The sequence below is a fragment of the Aphidius gifuensis genome, linkage group LG4 (genome assembly GCF_014905175.1).
Source record: "Aphidius gifuensis isolate YNYX2018 linkage group LG4, ASM1490517v1, whole genome shotgun sequence".
NCBI classification, from domain to species: Eukaryota; Metazoa; Arthropoda; class Insecta; order Hymenoptera; family Braconidae; genus Aphidius; species Aphidius gifuensis.
The window spans coordinates 6,664,083-6,685,228 of NC_057791.1; the positions used below are offsets into that span (position 1 = coordinate 6,664,083).

At 27.2% G+C, this 21,146-nt stretch overlaps 1 protein-coding gene across 2 annotated transcripts in view; it reads left to right on the plus strand.

Annotated features, from left to right (window-relative positions):
- LOC122854945 (homeobox protein homothorax) overlaps positions 1 to 21,146 on the plus strand; it is a 194,321-nt gene that overhangs the window by 25,632 nt on the left and 147,543 nt on the right. For both annotated transcript variants that reach the window (XM_044155982.1, XM_044155983.1), the window contains exon 6: positions 1,618 to 1,806. In XM_044155982.1, the coding sequence (XP_044011917.1) occupies positions 1,618 to 1,806 (189 nt within the window). The remainder of the gene's footprint in view (positions 1 to 1,617; positions 1,807 to 21,146) is intronic.

Below are 21,146 nucleotides of genomic sequence, written 5' to 3' on the forward strand. Positions count from 1 at the left end.
AAAGATATGTTTTTTTTATTTTTTTCAAATTTATAAATCAGCCATTTAAAGGTATATCCAGTAACTTGTCTTAATCAATTTTTCTCTACAATCATGATGATTTAATTCTTTCATTTATTTTGTTTCCAAAAATCTATTATTAATATTTAAAATTATTTAAACAAACTGACTATCATTGTCAATACAAACATAACCTATAATTGTCTTAAATTTTCTATATAAAAATCATCATTCAAACGTTATTCAAAAAAATTTTAGCTAATTTTTTTCTCTCAAAATTATTTACTATTTCCGTGCAGTACTTATTGTTGTTTATGAGCCACATATCATGATGGATATTGTATTACTTTGACGTATATGGCTGTGAGAATTCGAGTAAATAAAAATTTTGTATATCAATAAGTTTTATGTTTGGATCATGCCGAACTTTGTTGGACTATATATATTTGGTTTCCTTGACTCCTATATCAGTGACCAAGAATCATCATTCTTATTTTTATTTAAAAAAAAAAAAATAATTTTTTTATTCTTTTTTCTGACCATTGTCAGCCGGTTATAGCTCGACTCTCGATGGATCAAATTCTAACCAGTCTGGCTCTTATATAGCCGGTGTCCTTCACAAGATCTTTCTCGCTCTTTCATCACTCTTTTTCATCATCCATCTCGAGTCTAAAATCATCTTTGAGCATTGTGTTACTCGATACAGAAAAAAAATACTGAATATTATGTTAAAAAAGAACGAAAAAAAATATATGTATATATATCTTTTGGATTATATTTGGTTAGGAATGTCTTTACCATGTGGGAATTTGTGATGTGGTTTTGTGGTATTGTTTAACTTCAATGACGCGCATGAAGCTTGCAAGAGAGGTTTTAAAGTTAACGTGGCTTTTTTTTTTTTTTTGCGGTAATAGATAAAAGGAACCACAGTGAAAAAAATAAGCCACATGATAAACGCATGCATTGTTCTAAGCAAACCTTTTTTTATTTATATTTTTCATTCGTTTAATGTGGCTTTGATCAAGATGGCTGTTTTCTATTACACATTTGAATACCTGCCTAATAAGAGCAGCAACAACAACAACAGCAACAGCAGTGTTCTAAGTAACCGTCATGGTATAGGTAGTTGATATATAATGATGCAGTTATACCTGCATATTATATAGCTGTGTTGGTTTATACATTCATACACACACACACTGGCATAATCATAATGCGCCACAGTCGATTCTATCCGATTTACATATAACAAGATAACGATTTTTTCGTACATTTTTTATTTGTTTTTTTTTTTTGTTTTTGTTTGGCTTATATAATATATTTTTTTCTAAGTTAAATCGAAGCGCTTGCTTTGGCTCCCGATCAAAGGGGAGAAATGCGAATCAGGGGAAAAAAATAAATATAAAAAAAAAGGCTTCTCATGGCTCATTTGCATACATAACATTCTGGTTGACTGGACACACTGGTCAAGCTTCTTTTCTCAGTGTTACTGAATATTTTTAAAAACATGAAATATATTATAAATTATTCATTAATAAATAATTATCATTATTATTATTAATAATAATAATAATAATAAATTATTTTAAATTTACAATTTTTATTTGTTTGTTACAGGTTCATGAGTTGTGTGATAATTTTTGTCATCGATACATCAGTTGTCTAAAAGGAAAAATGCCAATTGATTTAGTTATTGATGATCGAGAAAGCACAAAACCATCAGAACTTGGTAATGGTCTTGATGGTGGACCAAGAAGTACAGCTGATAGTACGAGTCATACAGATGGTGCCAGTACGCCGGACGTCGTGAGTACCTCACCATCGTCAACTTATTATCCGCACGACGCGTTAACCCCCCACCATCACCACAATCACCATCACCATGCAATCGGCAGTACTACCCCATTGCAACTCAGCCAAAACCAAAGCCAAAATCACCCATCGCAGTCAAACACTACCCCAAGTAGCGCCGCCACAACTCCCAACTCCCTAAAGCGTACGCACCAACAGATGATGATGGCAGCCGCGGCGGCAACCGCAATGGCCACTTCGCCGCATGCCGCCTCCGTGTCCCCTGCGCACGCGCACGCGCACGCCGCCCTAGCCGCCTATCATAATATCAATTCGGCAGTTTATCCGTGCTCGTAATATTGATATACTATTATAATTGTACATGTAATCATTACAATTATATTCATCTATATATACGGGTTGTATCAAATTTTTTTTCAAAATTTGTGCTTTTATCCTTCTCCTTGTATACACCTATTCATTTACCATTTATTGTAAATACATATATATATATCTTAAATATTAATATTAATAACAATATATATATATATGTATTTGACTCTCTGTCACATGTAGTCTTTATTATATTCTTTTTTTTCTTGATTCACTATTAGCATCGCTTTGTAAAAATATTTTTTCCATTTTCAAATATATATATATGCAATAAACACGCATGGATATATATTTATTTTTAAATATTGTTGAATATTTTTCATCTTGCAACATGCATTTCACAACGTGATCATCCCACTGTTCGTTTTCACTGTTGAACGTATATATATATTTTTTTTTTAAACAAAAATAAAACCAACAAAAATAATTGTACATATTATTCTATATTCTGTCTCTATTATTCTTGTTTTTCATTGTGAAAAATGTAGTCCCATTAAACAGAAAAAAAAATTATAAATAAAGAAAAAATATCTATTTTTCTTTAGTTCTGTTTTATTCTTTCATTTTTTTTTGTTGGTTATTTTTGAATCGGCATGGAGCGGTTTGTGGTCGTGCGCGGGCCAGAAGGACAAATGATATGTTATTATTGTTGTTAAGAGTAAGGAAAAAGGCGAGATCGCCAAATTTTTTTTTTTTTTTTATTTATTTAAATATGTTATTTGTATAAATAAATCAATTGATAGGGAGCACCAGGTTCTTTCAGAAATATTCATAATAAAATCAATATACTTCAAGCAACTTCAATGAGGCCCACATTTTGGATAAAAAAATTATTTATCTATTTGACTTATCGAAAAATAAAATATTAATTAATGTAAATTTATTGTGGTCAAGACATTTAAGTTGCTTGAAATTGATAATTTTTAATTCGGTCAATAATAGACTGTCATTTAAATACTTTTTGTTATATTTTGGTTTCTATTTTTCTTTTTAAAAAATCAAAAAAAAATTTATATATTTGACAAGACGAAATTTAATTTTTTTCGTAAATTAAAAATTAAATAATTGCGGTATTGAATGCAAAGGATACCGCGAGTCGTCGCGCTGTAGATTTGCAATTTTGCCGCTGGGCCCAAATCAAGATATGGTTTGATAAAAAAAAAATTTTTAAATAAAAAAAAAAAGAACAAAATTAACAGAAAGTTGCCGAATATGGTTGAGCTACTCAATCTTGCAGAACAAGAAAATATAAATTATAAAAAAATTAAAAATTATAAAACTTGTCATTATCGACATTTTACCTAATCGTGATCAAGATATACGTAATAGTTTTTAAGGTCGTATAACGAATAAATTAATGTCTATTTTTGAATGAAATTCATACTCTAAAAAAAATTAAAAAATAAATAATAATAATAATATTAATGAAAAAATCGTACAGACAAATAAATTAAAAATTAAACAAAGAAAAGCAAAATAAAAAAAAAATAGAAAATTTCATTTTTTATTATTTTTTCTTTTCTTTTTTTTAATTTAATAAATAGCGTTACCAGTTGTTTTGCGTTTTAACAATGCGGAGCATTGTCGTGTGTGCATGTTGAAAAATTAATTGAATGCGTGAATGAAATAGGCTATGTGATTAATGGAACGATGTTAATAATAATTCAAATAAATTAATGAAAATAAATAAAATAAAAAAAATACCGCGAGAATAATCAAAATGATTTATATAGAAAATTCATTTAGCCAAGATATGTGAATAATTAAAAATTTGTTTGTTCTAATTTTGTAAATATATTATTATTATTATTATTATTATTATTAATATTATTATTATAAAAATTATATATTGTAGCGAGAATGACGTTTTTTTGTTTTTAAATAAATAGTTAAAAATAAGTAAATAAAAATAATGTGTGTGCGTATATCGAAAATAAAAAAGTGAGAAATCAAAGAAAAAAAAAAAGATGTGCGACCCAATAATGATTAAAAATGAAAAAAAATATAAAAAATAAAATAATGCGTTATAATTGATGAATTATAATAAACTAGGTCTCGGTACTCGTAACTAGGGAGTTGTGTGAGGTACAAGTCCTGGCCGGCAGGGCGCGCGAGGTCCACCCACCCCCAATTCCCGTACTTGACCCCCCTCTGACTTGTAGAATTAATTGAATATTTTAAAAAATTATATTTATTATTATGTGATGCTGTATACCTTTGGTGCCTCGCCCATGTCAAACGAGATGCCCTGAAACAAAAAGAAATTCAAAATACAAAAAATTAACCTTGTGCCATCATAAATCCAAATTTAATTTTTTTTAATCAATTTTTAAGTGAAAATTTTATATTACATATACACTGACACAATTACCAACATAATTACAAAAATTTAAATCAATTTTAGTTTTTTTTTTTCTCAATATATTAAAGTCGCATGTGCCTAAATAATTATAATAAACAGATAAACATTTTTAATTATCAAACAAACAAAAAAAAATTATGTTACAAATTTTTTTTTCACAATCTCATACACGGGGGTGCAGGGTTAACTGTCAATAATTGTCATGGCAGGGCATCAAGGATCAGCAGTCACAGGATATGCTCGGAGAATAATAATTAAATTATTGCAATTATTTATTTATATTTTTTTTTTCTAATATTAAATGCGTTATTTAAATTTCTACGAGTCGGTACTTGATTCAAGTACGGGTTTTATGGAATTGTGGATCTCAGCACCTGCTGACTGGAACCCTAGTTACGAGTGCCGAGTCTAGGGCCGAGATATTATTTAATTTCTCAGCTTTTTACTCCCACATCTCCCTAATGTAATTATTTCAATAATAAACCAAAATGCAAATAATAAAATTTCAGGTTTGTACTATATTAAAAAAACAAGAAATAAAAATATTTTTTAAAAATTATATAAAGTGATATATAGGGAAAAAATAATAAACAGTTTTTATTCAAACTTAAATAAAATAATGAAAATGAAAAATAAAAACAACATATAAATCATCTAAAAAAAAAAAAATATTAAATAAATTATAATTAATTAAATAATTATTTTAAAAAAAAAATTGTTTATTCTTATTATTGGTCGTGATATTGTTTATTTTTATTTTTTTTTATAAATTTGCTTATCGTCCAATGAATTCGGTGAGATTTTTATTAGTTTTTTTTATTTTTTCGTACAGAATAATGGAATAAAAGAGGAACAAAATGCGTGGGATTAAGACCGAAGTGACGACATAAACGTGAATACTCAGTGCCATAGATTGCAGTGTGCGTTTGCGCAAAGACTGTGTACTTAATTAATATTTATAAAAAAAAAAAAAAAAATAATAAAGTTTATATATATGTCAAAAAAAAAATAATGAAAATTGACAATGAGAGAGGTAAAATGTCTTTTATTAAAAAAAAAAAATAAATAAAAATAAAATCATTCATGTACGTAAAATAGAGGTTAATATATAGTCTTATATAAAGTCGCAATAGATAGAAAAAAACGCAAGTTTCATATTTCGTTAGTTGCACATTGTTCTATCGTCATTCACATTAATCATTCATGTGTCAATCAAATTTTTATATTTATCTATTAGTACTATACTCACATCAAAAATCTCTCCGGGGATAAATTTTATGTAAAAAAAATAAACAAAATTAAGCTTAATAAATAAAAAAAAAAACAGATGAAAATGTGATTTGACAATGTGACAAAGTGCAGAATTCCGTGATATATATTTTTCTTATGTTTTGTAAAAATTTTTAACAGAGATTCAACTATTGTATGAAAATAAAAAAAAAAGTTCTTTCTTGAAAATTTTTACAAAATAAAATTCACTTATGGCCAGTTTTTTTTTTATTATGGCCTCGAGTATTTGTTGATGTCGTATAGTTACGTTTTATTATTTTTTGTTTCACATATTTGTATCTGTAATTTGTTAACGTTGATATACTACAAAAAAAACTATTAATTTTTTGAATTTATTATTGATTATTTAAACGACAATGGATTAAAATTAAATTAACAAAAATCGAAAATACGTAAAAAAAAAAAATAAATAAAATAATAATATTAATAAGTACCTTTCATTATTCAGAAAGAGTATATATAATTAAATGAAAATTTTTTTGTAAATGTATGTGTGTTAAATACTTTTAAAACCTAATAATATTTTAAGGCAAATTGATAAACTAAAAATAAATAAAAAAAAAACATAAATTAATAAATAAAACAACTCACCCGCACATTGTATACGACTAGCATTATATTGATAACTGATAATATATATATTATCGATAATGATACTGTTTAAACTATTGTCTCAATCAACGTATTTTCATTATAAATAAATGTTAGCATTGTTGAGTTAAAACAAATATTACATGACTTTTTATTTAAAACAAAAAAACGATCGATCGCATTTTCGATGAAAAAAAAAATCCTTAATCCTTTTTTGCATGAATAGATTATAATTAATTTTAAGTTAGGTAATAAGAATAAGGTGCTCTCAATTTATTTATTTATATGTATATATTATTTAATTATTAATAATAAAATTCAACAATACATATTGTTTGAATTGCGCCGTCTTTTTCCTGTGCTCCAAAAAAAAAATAAATAAATAAATAATACATGTCTTCTGTTGGGTGCTTGTATATCCTTTGGTATTAAAACTATACCTTGCGAATGTTTATACAGACACATGTTAAACCCTCACCAATGAATCTGCACAATTCCCAAAAGACATACAAAACTTATTTATCTCTAAAAATCTTTGTCTCATGAACAACAACATTTCGCGACGCGGCATTGGCACATAGACGCCAAGGTCTGACCATAAATCTCGGTTAACCCCTCATCTAATAAATATTTAACCCTTTAAATTTGCAACAACCCTTAGCGTGTAGTGAATTTGCATAGGACTTCTATTTCATTTACACATTGCATAATTGAATATTTAAATTCAATTGGTATACCAGTTACGCGCTCGCAATTTTGAGCCACAAAACTGCAATGAAACTTGTAACGGGACCACTTTCTTCAACATTCACACTAACATGTAAATATATATTTTTTTATTTTTATATATTTGCAACCCTCCTTGCAAGTTTTAAACGTGTTTTAATATATTCCCTAAAATTATTTTGAAATTATAACTATCATCATCATCATCATGAAGGAAATAAAAAACAAAATGTTCAATTTTTGTTGCGACTTGACACGAGACAAAATAAAGAAGGAAATAAAAAAAAAATTAAAATCAAGATGAAAAAAAATAAAAGGGAATAAATGTCTTGAAGGAAACTATATGGCGCCGACATCATCCGGAGACAGTGATATTTTTAGTGCAAAGACACATACATATATTTAAACAAGTCTGATTCACAAGAATGCATTTTTTTTTTTTTTTTCTTCTTTTTTTTGTCATGTGTAAATTTAATGTTTCATGGGCAACACCCACATTTAAAATGCAGGTACATGATGTTGATATTTTTCAATTGATAAAATAATTCTCAAAATATTTTTTAATAAATTTTTCATATTATCAAAAAATTACATACTGAAAAAGGAAATAATGAAAGAGATCAAAATGATTTTATATATTTTTTTAAGGATTATCATTGTCACGTTATTTATGTAAATGATGATTTGTTGAGATCGGTCTTGATGATAATCTTTGTGTCAGAAAAATTATTAAGGTGGTCATTGTAAACGACACACTGACAGCATTATAAATTATTCAAGTTTAATTTATATATACATCATGTTGAGTTTGTGATATTCATATGCTGGTACAATAAAACAACAAAATAAATAAACAACATTTACCTTGACACAAAGACACTCAAAACATACAACTCCGTGACACTGCAACAAATTTACAAAAGAAATATAAGGAAATTATTTTCTAAAAATAGTAAAATCGATTTATCGATGTATTACATAATTTTTTTTTTATTATTCTTTGTAAAAATAATTTTCCAATATAAAATCTACATTCATGTTGGCAATCTATTCTCACCCTGAGTGTAATATTTTTATTTTATTTTATTTTTTTTTTCGTATATTTCTCCCTTTCTCACATGTCAGTGTCAAAACTAAAATAACCTAAACCAGACTTCTTTGAAAATTATTTTCCCACACCCACTCGTCAAATATACACCTTTTTTTTCCTCTATTTTTTTTTTCCTTTTGTTTTTCGCTATTTTTCATCATTTTATATATATACAATTCTTTATATATGAAAAAAGAAATAATAAAAACTAATAATATTTGTACGTGAGGTATATAAAAGTGTGTGGTGATCCTTCTGTTAAAAATTTTTCTACTATAATATTTTATAAAACATACAATTTACCGAGGTTACACGATAAGTGTAACAATTCTTTGAACCAATTGAAAATAAAATACATATTATTATTATTTCATATGTACTCATTTCCGTAAAGACCGCCCATTTGTGTATTTAATACCGCCAATACGACGATGTGTTTGTCGTATCCAATCGACTCAAGCACACGTGCAAATATATACACAATTTAACACAACTATATAATTATATCTTGTGTTTATGACGTGGCATACGTTTTTAGCCATTTACATCAGTTCACTGGCTTTCAGAAAAAAATATAAAAGAAATAAATAAATACGCCTATATCATTGTAGCTAAGGAAAATTACCAGAGCCTCAATTATTGTACATTATATAATTAATTGTAATTAATTTACCATCAAAAGAATTCATTTAATATTTAAAATATATTGTTGAAAAACAAAATAAGAGTCTAGAGAAAAAAATACATACACGAGGAACAAAAAAAAAAAAAAAAGAGCTTTGTAATTCCATTGGATGGAAGGGCGACAATGCTTCAAAGATATGTGTATATATTTTCATAATGTAATATCGTTGTAATGTCAGTTTCCGTTAAGAGAAATAATATCAAGATAATAAAAAAAATAAGAAAAAGGATCGAGTGTAACATTGAAGGATAAAATTTATATCGCAAATATGAAAAACAAAGATGCAAGTATCTCTCTTTTGTGTTAATACTTTTGTCTGTGGTCTCCAGTGTATATACATATATATATATTAAAACGAGGGGTTGATCCATACCACTAGCAAAAAAAGAAAAAAAAAAAAATGAAAATAATAAAGGGAGTGCATATACGCGTTGAGGGTGTTTTGCTGGTAATTGGTGCCAATTTAATCCTGCCCTTCGCCATTGCTGTATTAACGCTGAGGGGGTTGGTACCATCAGTAAATATGCGAGGGTAGTTTTATACAATATATCTGTCTTTTTTTATTTTCAATGTACACACCAGTGTCTCATAGATTTGATAAGTTTTTTTTTTTTTTTCATGAGAGAGAATGAGAAAATTTTTATCCCATTCAATATGGCTTGACACGCGGCGTTTTTATACATTTGTATGTCTATACCACGTAATGTAAATATTTATATCCGCATCAACGCACTAGGAAAATATAATTAACAATAATTACAACTGTATATGGTAAGGATTAACTTCCTGCAAATGTTTTACAACCCACCATTTTTAATTTTCTTTTTATGTTTGTAAATAATGAGAAACAAGTAAATTATTATCATTTTTTTTTTTTTAATTTGTAATGCTGAGAATTATTATTAATAAATTAAATTTTCAATTTTCAATTCATATATTTTTTAAAAGTAGTAATGTTTTAATGTTTTTAAGAATTTTTTTTAATTTTTTTTTTCATTATTGTTTGTATTTTTTGGAGCATGTTGAATCTCAAGAGATAAAAAATAAAAAAGAATAGTTTGGAGTATGTTGAAGAAGAGGTAAAAAAAAAAAATAAAAAAAATTTAAGGATGTCTGTAGAATTTTGAGAAGAAGATGAAGAAGAAAAGGAACACAGTCGAGAGAAGATCTTGTATGCAAATTCTCAGTTGCATCTTCGTGGGATTCTTTTGGGATATGTTGAGGATTAACGTACCGGCTATCATGAAAAGAATGGTGGTTATATAGTAAATGAGAATGGCAAATAATAAACAAAATGATGAAAATAAAAAGATAGAAAAAGTATGATAATATTAGGACAAGAGTATATATACATTTGTTGCAGGATGATTGATGCAGCTTTGGTTAAACTTATTTATTGCAATCTTTTTTTTTAAAAAAGTTTATTTTTTATATATAAAAAGAATAACAAGATAAAAAAAAAAGCGGTACGATTGGTCACCAAATAAGTAAAATTGATTGTTTGGCTGGTTAATGGCAGGACAGAGAAACTGATGGTATGAAATGACAAAACATTAAGAAAACGAGAAAGATGCTAAATTGAAATGAAAAATAAAATAAATAAATAATGAAAAACAGGAGTTGATCGTGCATGCATTCCATTGACTTTCGGCTCCAATGACGATGGAATAAATATTGCTGTAACGTAATAGTGGGAAAGGCATTTTTTTTTTTGTTTTATCTTTTGTTTTTTTGAAGCATGAGTGTGTAGATTTGTAGATCCTGGACCAGGAAACATGTCGAGTCAAAAAAAAAAAAAAAATATTGAAAGAGGCGCGAAGACAACTATTTGACCTGGCATTTTTTTAACTTCACCAGTAAATATATGACCAAACAAAAATATAAATAATCATATACGTTAGTCAAGTGTATACGTGAATAAATTTTAAAGAAAAAAAAAACAAACTTTTTTTAAACAAAATAATGTAACATCCAATGTTTTAAAAATTTCAAAAATTCAATTTTTTTTGTATTTTTTTTTTTTACAGCTGATTAATTCGTTGTCAAAATTACTGTTTTTATATACTTATATACACAAAATCAGTACAATTATACAAAAAAAATTTTAATATAATTTTTATAACATACATAAATTTATTTATTATTTTTTTTCCGACTGTAATTTTTTGTTTTTAATTTTAAGATTCTTCCTACTCGTATACTGGGTCATTATATTCAGTATCATCAGGAGCTATAAAATTCAAGCGATTGTGTGTGTGTGTGTTTGTGTGTAGTTATAAACTTTATATATACATGTATAATGGCATCTCGATAATAAAGGACGATGAAAATTAGCGCGGGTAAATGTTTACTGCGTGGGTGCGTGGTATCCTTTACTAGAGGTAATCGAGCTCACACGAATAAATCCTATTAGAGGATTAGAGGGAAAACTACGAGAGTACGGTGGGAATTTACCGTCATATAATTCCCCCTGTCCCCTTCTTTCTCTCTTGCTCGCTATCTTGAAATAACCCCCCCAATATTGTCTCTTTTGTGCAGAAAACCATGAGCGCTTCCGTGAAAAGCTCATGCAAATACTGGAAGGAATTTTAACCCTCAACAGGGGGATAAATCTCTTCATCGCCTTAAACTCTTTTTATTTTTATCTTTTTGATTGACAAAGCGAGAAAGTCACTAGCATTTAATTACATATTTACAATTTAACTTTTATAAAGCAAATTTATTTTTATTTTTTTAAATTGTTTATATAAAGAGTAATTGGTTGATGATCTTTGAGCACTTGGATTAAACATCGGCATTGTTAAAATTCAGATACTTTGACGTGTTAAATAGATGACTTCGACACTGTGCGTCCCAGTGTCTTGTTTCACAACGATCAGGAATTGAGTGATGATGCCAAAAACAAAGAGTAATCGAATGTTATTCAAAATGTAGCACATTTAAAACACCTATATATAATACGTATACAAAACAAACATTACATGTCATTTAAAAAATGCTTGATGAGTCGTTAAAACCGACATGATGATGAAAGTTACGTGATTATCTCCATCAAGCAAATTTAACCACATGAAAAAAAAAAAAAAAAATAAGTTAAAATTTAGCTCAAGCGTTGACATGACTTGTTACGAATGTATTTGCTTCAAATATACAAATGCCACATTTTGAGGTGTCTTTTGATTTATCATTCATCGATAGTGAGTTTAGAGAATTGAAAAAAAAAAAAAAGTTTTTTTTTTATATTTTTTGGGGACACACACACAGTGGGTGGTCGTTGTAGTCGCGTCGACGGGACGAGAAGGCGTCGAAGGTATCCAAGACGGCTTATCTTTCACGACAATGGACTGACGATCTTTTTTTTTTTTTTTTTTATTTATTCTGTCTCACTTGTAGTCATCACATGGTGGCAAAAGTTCTTACACAAGAGTAAAAATAAAAGAAACATAGTTGGTGAAGAGTATGAGAGTTGAAGAGTCGACATCAAGACAAAATAACAGGCAACATTGTCGTCGTTTCTTTTTTACACTGTCTTTCTAATTCAAATAGATCCTATCGACTTTTCGAAGGGTATATTTTTTCGTTCCCACATACAGAGTGAAAAGTTTATTTATATTTATTTTTTTCTCAAATTCTCTCTCAGAGATATATCACAAAGACCACATCATTTAATGGTTGTAACGAATTGTGGGATTTTAATGAATTTCTTTCATCATCATCATCATCGTTTCCTTATTTATTGAAAAAATACAAAAAATAAAAATATATACACATTTTCACAAGATAAAATATTACCACTTAAATGACATGTTGATTTTTATTTAGATTGCAATTGTGGAATGTCTGGCAGGTGTGCCAACAAAATACGTACATTTTCAATACAACGTTTTGATTGTAAAGTTCAGACTGATTTTTGTCTTATAGTATACAACTTTGTTCGCTATCTGACCGTTTGTGAATCCACTGAGTCTAATTTACATTTAGCTAAACTTAGCATCAACTACATTAAATCAACTGTACAACTTTGGTAGCAGTATGTCTTTTAATATTTTAATGATTTATTAAAATTCATCAATAATTTCATTTTAAAATATTACAATTCATTCATTTGATTTGTTTTTTAGTATTTATATTCATACTTTTAATTTATTATTTATTTAATTGGTTTGATGATGCTCTTTCGTGGCTCATCAAAAATAGTAAAAAAAACAAGTTTAAATACCGACATACAAATATCTATTCCGGCATGTCTTCGTACAACATCTAGACCATCTTAAATATATATACAAATTTAAATTTAAGCGCATGCGTAATATTATTTTAAATTGTATATGCTGTCAGGCAAATGTGCACATCCATAGAAAAGTGTATATTTATTTCTAGTTACGTTATATATTTAATTTTATTTATAAACCATGGAATTTTTGATATTTTTAGGGTCGAGACTTTAAGGGGCTTCGAGACAAAATTATTCATTTCATCAAATCAAATTTTTTATTATTATTTTTTAAACTTTAAATACAAAAAAATATATTAACTATTTAAATTTATTATTTTTATAAAAAATTTTTTTCCTTATTATTTGTTTTTAGAAAATTGATGGTTAAAATTTATTTTTTCTTTTCATCAATTTATATATATTTTTATATTATTATTATATGTGTGTGTGTGTTTGAATTTACACTCGCTCCACTTTGACGTAAAAATATCTCAACCCGTGTAGAGAGAGTGTGTCATTATTTTGAGTCTCCAAAATACATATATATATTTATAAATAAAATAAAAAAAAATTAAATAAACATGCTGGGTGGTAAATATAAAAATAAAAAAAATAAAAGCTCAACTTTATTTTTAATCTCAATAACTTGTGATAAAAATAATTTATAAAAATAAATTAAAATAGACAATTGTTGGTGGTGAATATATAAATGTACAATGTGGCAATAATTTGAGTAGAGTTGTTGCTGTAATAAATCATAAGAAAACAAGTATCTCTGATCGTAAAATAATGGTGATAATTTTACAATTAAACTGTGATGAAAAAAGAATATATAAATATACTAAATATATACTTAATTTTTTTATAAAAATAGTTAAGTGAGACTTGAAATAAATCTTAAGAAAATTAAGGAAATACCAAATTTCTATCTAGTGACAAATTATTTTGTCGAGTCATTGCACTGGTTTTAATATTTTTAGTATAATTTAATTTTCAACTTTGAATTCGGTATGACATTTTAAGCTACTATTTGTAATTTTCGTTGACTATAAAAACTTGAATCGCAAGATTATAAATTGCAATTAAAAAAAAAAAAAAATATTGGTGAATGAAGTCAGCTAGAATATTATAATTTTACAAGGCATAGACGAATTTGTTTCAGGTAATTTTAAAAGTTTAATAATTAGAGCTAAAATATTTAATAAAAGATTGATATGCATGATAAATTTTTTGACTTATTATTAATGACTATTTCTTGGTTATAAACGTTTCAGTAAATTGCTTACTATTTTTTTGTTATTTATTTTTATACATTCTTTTTTTAGTATTTTTTTATTTTTAATATCATCATCATCGTTGCCAACAAATAATTTAACATCATTTTTTACGTCTTATTATATCCTTATCAAAATAATTCATCAGTTTATTCTTTTATGATTTTTACCTATAAAAAGAAAATAAAAAAAAAAAACAAAAAGATCAAATAAAAAAAAAAGATTCTATATTCTAATATTATGTAAATTTAAATTTTTAATAATAAAAATGAAAAAATTATATTTCTTAATATTATTTTTATATAAAAACATTATTATTTTTTTACCTCTAATCGTTGTGTCTCCCATCGGGATGATATTGTATTACGGTGTTGAATATTTAACGAGTCTCTATCTTAACTTTACGTGTACAATGTCTCTGCGGCATTCCACCTTCAAGGGTTGTTTCCACCCCTTGCGATATATATGAGAGACTCAACGACGCCATCTCTCGTCACACACCCATCCTTTTTATATTTTTTTTTTTTAGACGCATAACGATCTACCTCGGTTTTGCAAAATTTAACGATACGACGACGTGATATCCACTTACTTTTTTTGTATGATTATGTTCATACATATATTTATTATTTTTTATTCATCTCTTTTATTTTCATCTCACTTTTCACCCTCGTTGACTCTACTCGTCTACTGTTGGAGTAAATTTTATTTTTATTTTATTTTCTAGTTTAAATAGCATGGGCGTTGAAATGAAAAATTTGAATAGCTGGGGTATCACGAAAATAAGATGAGATCAAGTATATAAATAATATAAAAATAAGGAAAATATTGTAAAAACGTCTTGTCGATGGTATTGTTGAATATATTTATTACAAATTCGATTGATAATTATATATTCATATGAGGGTTCACATGTACTAGATCAAAGATCATGATTTGAAGAATTCTTTTACTATTTTAAATCTATGGGAATTATTAGTATGTGTTTTTTTTTTAATTATAAGGTGTCCATGGATCTGCAGATACCTTAGTAAAAAAGTTGATACTATACTTGTAAATTACCAATTTTAATATGATGTAACTTACACAGTATGATAACTGACATGATCAACTTTTATCGATGCAAATTCAATTATTATTTGACTCTTAAATGATCTTTCAACTTCTGACTTACTGCAGTTCTAGGGTGTTCACATGAGCTTTATTAGAAATCCGAGAAAAAAAATGAATAAACGCAAAATACAAATTAAAAAAATGACAATGCAAACGTCATATTGTTGAAATGTTTTCTGTCAGAGGAAGAACTTGTATCTGCTACTAAATTTTTTTTTATTTTTTTTTTTTGTTGAAATTTAGCCCTTCTGTCTAGTCGTATTTTACCTTTTTCATTGTTGTGACAAAAAAAAAGAAATAAAAAAAGTATCAAAGGTGTGTACAAAGTAAAATTCCTTCCTTTTATTTTTTAAACATTTTTTTTTCTTTTCATCAAAAAGAGGAAAATCATGAAAAAAAAAAAAACATTGTACTATTTTTTTTTATAAACTTTAATAGTTGAAATAACTTTTGACTGTTGAAAATATATATTTTTATTTTCCATAATAATTTTTAAATAAATTATTTATAAATTTCAATAAATAATTCAATTACAATTTTATTTTTGAAATTTTTTTCGAATAAATATATATATTATTTGAATATAAACAAAAGAAAATTTAATTGTTTTTTTATTTTTAAAAAAAGGGCTCTTTCAATTGTTTGTGTACATATAAAAATAAAAATAATATATTTTTATTTTACTTATTGAAATCACAGCCGCCCCCGCACAACAAAATTGGCATAAGGCAAAAATTCGAATGGCAAAAACTTCCGTTACCATTGTCATTTGTCCCCATCATCAAAATTTGTATAATAAAATTTTCGGCTTGTTCAAAAGTGCACCCTTTATTTATATATAAAAAAAAAAAAAATTATTTTTATAAATGAATTGTGGGGGAGTTTGGTAAACTCTAAACCAAGTTGTACATCAGGTAAAATTTTACCTTTATGAATTGTTTATACTGGCAATGATTCTACAATGAATATAGAAAACAAAAAAAATGGAAAAAAAAAATATGGCTCTGTGTATGTTTAAATATAATTGTAGATGGTTCAAGTGTGGGTCGGAGTTGCACAGACCACGAGGTGTAGTATTACTTATTCAAATGATCCTCTTCAGGTCGGCATTCATATCGTCTATGTAAAGACTTTATTTTTTTTCATTTTTTATCCATACGAAATATACACGTGGCTAAAGAAATTTTTGAAGATAAAAAATAGAGTTTAACCCTTTTTGCTGCTGTAATTTTATTTTACTCTTTTGCCCATTATTATTATATTTATTTAATTTTTTTTTCATCAGTTTTTTTACCATTGTTGATTTTTTTTTTCTTATTAATATTTATTTTGTTGTTTTTCTATTTTTTATTTTTTTATTTCGTTTCCCCTATATCTATTATGCTCGATGTCATATCAAGAGTACCGGTAATTTTTTTGTTTTGTCCTCGAACCCTTGTGACAATAATCATCGCCAAAAGAATAGAAAAAAAAAAAGAATTATCATAAATTTTTGATGAAAGGTACTTTTTTTTATGTTTTTTGATTTGTAAATCAACTTTGGTCTACCTTCGACAATCGAATGTCAAAACACTGTCTATCCAATACTGGCCACACACTTTTATATGACAATAAATATGGTCAAAATTGTCCACCTGCTGTTGCAGCTTTTCTTAATCTGTCTAAACGGATTTTGTTGAGCACTAATTCCATTGTGACTATCATCTGTGTTCTGAAAGCCATAAGCATAAATGGTATCCACATGTTCATCCATCTTTTTTTAACTTGTAACAACAGTCGAAGCAGAAATAAAAAAAAAAAAAAGAAAATCTTATATCCACGAAGCGGGTTTTTTTTTCTTCAACGCGAAGGTCGAAAAGTTTGTAAAAGTTCGTCGAAATAATCGACCTTCCTAGTAGTTATTGTTGTAAGCGAGTCTTAAAAATTCTTAGAAGGTTTTTTTTTTTTTTTTTAAAAAAAAAGCCATCTTTTCATAGCGTGCTGTGAGTTTTTCCTTTTGTAGAAATAACAACTGACTAGATTTAATCCAAAGCAACCATTTGATTTCCTCCTAAAAGAGAAAAAAAAAAAAAAGAAATAAAAAGCATCATGTGTGTTGATTGTGAAAATGCGTATTTAAATATATATATTTGTAAATTTATATTTAATTAAAACTTTTAAACACATCATTGAAAAGTTTGAAAATTATATCCTAAAACACAAATTGCCTGGTGCGAGAACCATGACCGTTTTGTTGTTGTGTATATGTAGATATGAAGCCACGTGCTACCGTTGTGGTTATGTAATCAGTGTACTTTGAGGGTACATAACCGTATACAAAAGAGAAGGTTTGTGAATGAGAAAATACCATGTACAATATACACACACTAAAATTCAAAGCTTTAAGCCCTTATTCAAAGGTTCGTTCGTCTCAAATATCGGCCAATTGTCGCTTAATTTTTCCCCATGAAAAATAAAAAAATAAAAAAAAATCTCACGAGACGATATTAATGAAAGAATTAAATTTTTTTCATTTTTTTTTTCATATATATATAAAAGAATCGCTTGTGTTTCATTTTAAGAGGGGCGGACATGGTCCATCAGTTGCAGGCATTCATCTTTACCCCCTTGGAATACAACAAGGTGTTTACAAAAGTCACCACCAGATGACTGGGGTTCAATGTTGAAAGTATTTTCATATATATATAGGGTGGCTCAAATGGGCAGCAGCAACAGCAGCAATGCTTAGGCCATTTTTTCATTTGTTACTTATAAAAAAAAAAAATTCACAGGGTTGCTATATATACTATTGTTGTATCTTTTCATCCCTCTTTTTATTCCCCATGTATGTTCGACTTATCATATCTCTCTTTTTACTGTAATATTTTTCTTCTAAATTTGTTATGGCCTGGAGGCTGTTACTATCATCATCATCATCATCGTGATCGTCATAGCAGGCATTGATCACACAAATACTATCAACTTCAACCTCGTAATCCGTGCAAGTTTATCTAGAGTAACATGTACCCTTGAATGTTTATGTAGAATTGGTCATAATAGGGGAATCAAATGAACCACCATAACCGATTGGTGGATATCAACTCAAGCGAACAATTTGCCTGTTTGTAATAACAAAAATATTTATCTACCTTCGTGACTCGTTTTTATTTTTTATTTTGATAATGGAGTGTGTCTGTTGGTATCTTTTAAGATCATTTAGTTTGATTATTTTATTTGTTTGATTTATTTTTTTTATTGGTGATTATAATATGATGTATATGCGTAGGATTTTGAATGATCAAACTCGTGGGAGTGATGATGCTCAGACATTTAGGCATTTAGTATAATCAAATTATATATATGAGTGGCTGGTTCGAGATGATTACAAATGTGGTACTGTCTACTTACCATTAGATGTCACCACTTTTTAGATACTAAAAGTGAGAATCGATATATCGATATCCTATTTACTTTCTAACCTCATTTAGTTAAGAGTTTTAAAATAGATGATTACTGGACAGGGAAAGAGTAGAACCAATAAGTTGTATATCTTTAAAATGGTTGTCTCTTTTTAATTCATCTACTTGTAACTTTTCTGATTCATCTTTGGTGCTTTGCAAAAATACGTGAACTTTATCTAACGCCAAAAACGGGTATGATGTTAAAGAGTAGATGTAGATAGGACATCGATATATCTATTTTTGGTATCTAAGAAGTAGTGACATCTAATGTTATGTAGACGGTACTACATTTGTAATCTCAAAGATCGAGACATGAAGTCTTAAGTACAATGATACCAATATAGACAAATTTATCATCTTGATAATCAATTGTAAAATGACTGTTTATAAAAATTTTTCAAAATTTCTATTTAATTCTTTTAGATTGTAATGTGATTTAATAAAATTAAAAATAATATTATTTATTTTCTTCTTCTTTGTTAAAAGTACAAAATTAAATTTGTAATATTATAAGATTTATATAATTAACAATTGATTTATGACTTTTAAAAAATGAAATAAAAATGATGATTTTTCTTTTGTTAATACCGCTTTATATGCATATTTTTATTCTTTTTTAAAAAAAAAAAATTTAAATATATATTTTAACTTGATGCTAATTTGATATTTTTTTATTGCGATTAAAAATGAAACCAAGTTGTAAAGAAAAAAAATATATATATATAAATATTTGTTTTTTACGCCCACACGTCTTTTGACTTCGACCAGATCCTTGTCGAAAGTGCAAAGCAACTGCGAGTGTAGTTTAGTGAGTTGTAACTGTATCAAGTTGACCGTGACATGGTCGTGCATAAATCATTAACACTCGTAATATGATCGAATTTTAAATATGAAAAAAAAAATAATATATATATAATAAAAATTTTTGTCAAATTTATATTAAACAATAAATTTAAAATTACAGATATTTCAAGTTGTGTAGTTTGATAATTTTGACCTGTTAAAAATGACAAAAAGATTAAAACATTTTTGTAAACATTTTTTTAGTTAGATTATATTTCTTTTAATATATCCCGAGCTAAACTACATCCGGATATGTATTTGATAAAGCATTTGATAAGTCAGTATACACACAGGATACAATGAAAAATTCTGTGAGTTAATTCAACACACAAGCCTAGTATTAAACCAACAAAAAAATTGAGTCTAAACTGTTTTAAATATCTGATTTATGTAAAATTTAACATTTATTTTTCAACAAAGAGTATATATGAATTATAGTTTTACAAATTGAGTTAGAAGTCTTTGAGAAGTAAAAAAAAAAATAAATGACATTACTGAAAATCTAACTATCAGAGTGAAGCATTTGATTCAATAGTGATAATTTCCAACTCAAATGTAATTTACCGCCAAGCATCACGCACGTACCACCACCATTCTGGCTTGTAACTAGATTGAGTACACTCAACATAAATTCAGTATCTCGTATATAGTCAGGGTTGCCCAGCATATATATATATCGACGGACACTACAGACCAGGGGTGCCAATCTAATAATACCAATTGACTCAACTCAACTAGGCACGAACACGCTCGATTTGTCTCCATCGCCCTCATCATAATCCTCAGGAACAAATTTTTTTTATTCAAAAAAAAAAATATTCAAATTTATCATATGAAAAAATTAAAAATAGTGTCATGAAATATTTGAGAAAAAGTATATTTACATTTTGATTATTTTCTTAAATATATCAAGCTGTTTTTTTTTCTTTATTTCTTTCTCACTTTACATGTACCCTATAAATGTATATGCACCCTTCATGACATGTCGGATGCATTGTTGTCATCAAGTCAAATGGAGAGAAGACGAAATGTAACATAGTACGCATGGATGGACCACCCAAGTGCCAGATGGGTGACTGATGTGGCATCATAGTCACCCCTAAAAATTTCATCAACTTGACAAGGGATTTTTTTTTTTCCTCTTATTCTTTGTATCTAAAAAAATTTCCTTCTTTTTTATTTCGTAATGTTGCTAAATTGGATTGAGTAGATATCCATGTTGCAAGGGGTTAAATTAAAACAAAAAAACAAGGACAGTTAAACGCAAGTATGCGAAGAAAAAACAAATCTAGAATGCAGAAAGTTTTACATATAGGCATGCTGATGTACGTT